We start from the raw sequence: 4,246 nt of genomic DNA on the forward strand, positions 1-4,246 counted from the left end.
GAATCATGGCTTACGAGCTGCTGCGGGGCTGGGTAGGGCTCCGGGACGGGCCGAGGTCTAAGAATGCGCTTTCTGAATAGCTGCGGAGAGGGAAGGGAATTTCTTCTCATCCTTCTGGTTTTTTCCCCCAGAGACCCTATGACATCCACTCCAACAACCCCGTGGAGTCTTTAATTCAGCTCTTCAGTACCGTGAGCGTTCAGTACTCGTCTGCGTGGTCAAAAGAAATGGTTGCTCTATTAAGAAAGGTAAATAGACCTGCTGGTGTGGTTTACGTTGTACATTAGCCGCAGTGTGCGCGAGGCTAGCTGGAAAATTTTCGGCGTATTAATAACTAATGTAAAGTTGAAATAGGACTAATTTTTATTACTTCGTTCAGGCTTATGCACAGATTAATCTTGTGTTTTGTTTGTTTATTATCCCTGTAATAAGATGCATTATGTTTGATAGCAAGGGAAGGAAAAAGGCTGGTTTTTGGTGTGACAATCGAATTCCTACCTGGGCTGGAACTCTGCCCTTCCAGCATCCCCCTCTGTGATCGCCGCAATCTAAAAAGGCAGCGATCGTGGCCGAGACGGCCGTGTGAGGTGGAGGAGCGTGTGCTGTGTTAGCTGCTCCCTCTCGCCAGTTCTGCCGGGCCGAAGGGTCTGATTCGGCGTGGTCGGTGGTGAGAACCCTCTGCGGGGGTTCCATGGCTATGGGACAGTCTGCTGCTTTCCTTGTACTGCACACGAGAAAGTTGTTCATTTGGAGGCTGTAGTTTCAGCTTCTGCTTGCTAGAGAACTCAGACAAGTAGCTGACGGGTGTGCTGTAACAAGGGTGTACACGGCGCTGACGGCGAGTAAGGGACTCCGGTGTAAGTTAATGTTGGGTGGACAATTTACGTAACTAGGTGTTGTTGGAACGAGCAGCGGCATTGTCAGTTAGGACTGCAGCGGCGCGTTCCGCAGGTTCACGTTGCCATCTGCTGGGCTGCTGGCAGCCGGCTTCCAGACACCGGGTGGGAATTAAACGTCTCGGCAGGAAAATGCCAGCAGCCACCTCAGCCTGGAAGGACCCTCCGCGTCCCCCAGAGCGCGGGGGTTTCCGTGCTCGGCACGCCCCAGCTGTAATCCTGCCCGCTGGGGCAGCCCGGGGCTCTGCTGGTGCCCGGGGGCAATGTCGGGCACCCACCCGTGCGCCGGGGCCAGCTCCCACTCGCCGCTCCTGGCATCCACGCCGTGCATCTCCCTCCCCATGGGCCAGTGCCACCACAGCGGCCTTACTCAGGAGTTGGGAATTCCTCCCTTTTCATTTTAAAGCTGAAGGTAATTTTATGGTGTGCAAAAGTGCCTGAAAAGTTCCCCCAGGCGCAGTTGCTGGTTGGGGTGGTCTTTTACCCCGCGCCCTTCACAAGCATCCCCGTGCTTGGGCGCTTGGCGGGCTGTAAGTATGGGCACCGTCACCTGCTCCTTGCGTAGTTACCTTTGGCTTTGGAAAAATATTCTGTGCTGACTTTATTTTCTGCAGAAAGGTTGTAACCACCTATAATTGTGTGCCTAGAATTATGCCACCGTTTTTTAAAGGAATCAGTCCTCGACGGGCATTTTGTAGAGGTCCTACCGTAGGTGTCCGTCAGTTGGGAGACCGTTACATGCTCAGTTTGCAGACGCCCAAAACCGAGCTGGGGTGGCTGGAGGTCAGGACGCAAATTCTAAGTGCTCTGGAGAAACGGCGAGGACTGGTGCAGGGGTGGGGTGTGGCTCTGGCGGCAGCGGCATGGGCAGGGCCACGGCTCCTGCGGAGGGGCGAGGGCGGATGCGACTCCCCCCCCCCGGGCGCCCCCAGGATCGTCCCGCACGTGGGAGAGGAGGGACACGCGCGGGGCTCTGCGGGTGCACTGCAAAGGTGGCCTCGACTGAGCTTCGGTGAAGATTTTCACAGGGGGAGACTAGGCACGGAATTTTCTGGAAGCCCTACCCAGATCCCGTGTTACACATACCTCCACGTTAGGCGTATCTCCATGTCAGACATGCCTCCACGTTAGGCGTACCTCCCGCAGTCCTGGAAGCTGTGACTCACGTCAGCTGAGCGTGCAGCGTGGTACACGGTGCTGAGTTCTTTGGAAAATGGTGTCTGTCCTCGGACGGGGGTCTCAGTGCACCAAGAGATCTTTTTTTTTCCTGTGTGCTTAGTAATCCGTGTTGTGATAAACAGAGTGGTATCCCCTGGTGTCACAGAAGGGGCATGAAAACAGGACACGTGGAGGTTGAAACTGGAACGATGAGCGTCGGGGGGAATGAACGTCTTTACCAGGGAGCGAGGTCTGTCCCCGGCACGGGGAAGAGTGCGCAGGGGCGGCGGGGCCGGCGTGCTGCGGTGAAGGGTCCTGCCTCACAGTGGGCATGGGAGGAGCAAACCCGCGCAGGTCTGAGTGCTCACAGCGCCAGATTCTTGGCTGTCTCATTTCACAACCTCCAGAACAGTTTTCCAGTGTGTTTGTTTTCTGTAGCCTGTTAGGTATTTCCCATGACAGGAGGGTGGCTGCGTGGCTGAACCATCTGACTCCTCTGAAAGGCAGGATGATGCGGGGCTCCTTTTCTTTCTCCTCTGATGGGAATGCTTTTCTCTCCGCAGCTGCTGACGGTGAACCCCGAGCATCGCTTCTCCTGCCTGGCCGACGTTCAGGCCTCGGCGTACTTGTCCGGCGTGGTCTGGAGCGACGTCGGCGAGAAGCGGGTGGAGCCGGGCTTCGTCCCCAATGTGAGTAGGAGCGCGCCGTGTCCCGGCCCCGAGCAGGGGCCACTTACCGTTAGAGGAACCGCTGCGTTCAGCAGAGGCTTTCTGATGGAGAAGTAGTTCCTGAGTGTATCTGCTGCAAGAGAGAGTCTCTGCTGTGCCTAATGCGCGCGGTGTCGTGTCGTGTGTCCTGGCAGAAGGGCCGCCTGCACTGCGACCCCACCTTCGAGCTGGAGGAGATGATTCTGGAGTCGAGGCCCTTGCACAAGAAGAAGAAGAGGCTTGCGAAGAACAAGTCGAGGGATAACAGCAAAGACAGCTCACAGTCTGTAAGTGGTTTCTGGGGTAACGGCCACCCGGGAAAAAAGGCTGAGCTGCTGAATTTGGGGATGTACAGCAGCGGTTACTGCGACAGTGCAGTAACTGCAGATTTATTTTGATAAAAACATTTGCCCAGTGGAGTCTTCCCAACAGCCAAATGTTCCTTTTATGTAAGTTTGATAAAACTCTTTTCTCAGTCATCTTTACCTTGGAAAATGAAGTGAGAAACAGAGGTCTAGGCACACCAGTCAAGAGAAAAACTGGGAAAAAAAAGTCCATACTACCTCCACCTTTCCGAGAGGCGCTGCCCAGGTGTCTCCGGCAGCTGTCAGTGGGGTTGCACGGTAGTAGTTTATCCAAGCGCTGATCATGGCCATGCAGAAACATGCAACCAGTCAGTCCCGGTTTTGGGTAACTGTCCCATGTTTTCTCTCGCCACGTGAGCTGTGCCCTGGGTAAGCCCCCGTGGCTCTGCCAGGCTCCCACGCCGGGACGAGCTCTGGCTGTGCCAGCTGGGCAGGCTGCCACGTGAGCATGGGAGAAGTGTGGTCACAAGCGCTTTCTACAGAGGAGGATCCATTAGCTGGGAAATGAAGCTGGAGACGAGATGCATTTGTTTCATTTTTTCACTGTGGGAGTTACGGTGCTTCTGTATCACTGGGGAAATAAATACAAGAATCTCGGTTTTACAGAGCAGATGCATCCCAGGAGTAAAACCATCTCCTTACTTGGCAGAGCAGGTACTCGGTCCTGCAGAGAACAGATTTTGTAAGGGGTGTTGGCCGGTACGGTGGTGTGCTGGAGGAGACCTGTGTGAGCAAGGGCGCGTTACCCAGTGTCCCTGCCTCCCCCGCACAGAGCCTCTGAGCTGTGCCAGGCATAGAGTCACAGAATCGTCATAGATCAGCCCAGGCTAAGGGAACAAACGTTGCTCCCCCCGCGAGAGCAGGACCATCCCCTGTGTGAGAGCAGCGGGGTGCACCGGGCAGGGTTTTGCCTGTCTTGTCGTCTGCGCCAATTAACTGCCATGGCTCCCTTTCCTCTTCAGCGGGAGTTAATGCTGCGATGAATGAGGCTTCCTGTAAAAGGACAAAGAATAAATCAGGAAGCAAGGGAGGAAAAAAGCAGAATAAGCAAATTTGCAACTACCTCTCCGAGGTTTTGCTGCCAAGAGAGTTAAGGGCACTTTGCCTGCCAGCACCCACG

At 55.1% G+C, this 4,246-nt stretch overlaps 1 protein-coding gene across 1 annotated transcript in view; it reads left to right on the forward strand.

Moving 5' to 3' along the window:
• STK32C (serine/threonine kinase 32C) overlaps nt 1–3,048 on the forward strand; it is a gene marked incomplete at its 3' end in the record, with an annotated part of 9,203 nt that extends 6,155 nt beyond the window's left edge. The window contains exons 6-9 of the mRNA XM_010283446.1: nt 1–32; nt 132–248; nt 2,618–2,743; nt 2,917–3,048. Of these exons, the coding sequence (XP_010281748.1) occupies nt 1–32; nt 132–248; nt 2,618–2,743; nt 2,917–3,048 (407 nt within the window). The remainder of the gene's footprint in view (nt 33–131; nt 249–2,617; nt 2,744–2,916) is intronic.
• Between the last annotated feature and the right edge of the window lie 1,198 nt (nt 3,049–4,246).

This window comes from Phaethon lepturus, unplaced genomic scaffold, assembly GCF_000687285.1.
Source record: "Phaethon lepturus isolate BGI_N335 unplaced genomic scaffold, ASM68728v1 scaffold37993, whole genome shotgun sequence".
Taxonomy (NCBI): domain Eukaryota; kingdom Metazoa; phylum Chordata; class Aves; order Phaethontiformes; family Phaethontidae; genus Phaethon; species Phaethon lepturus.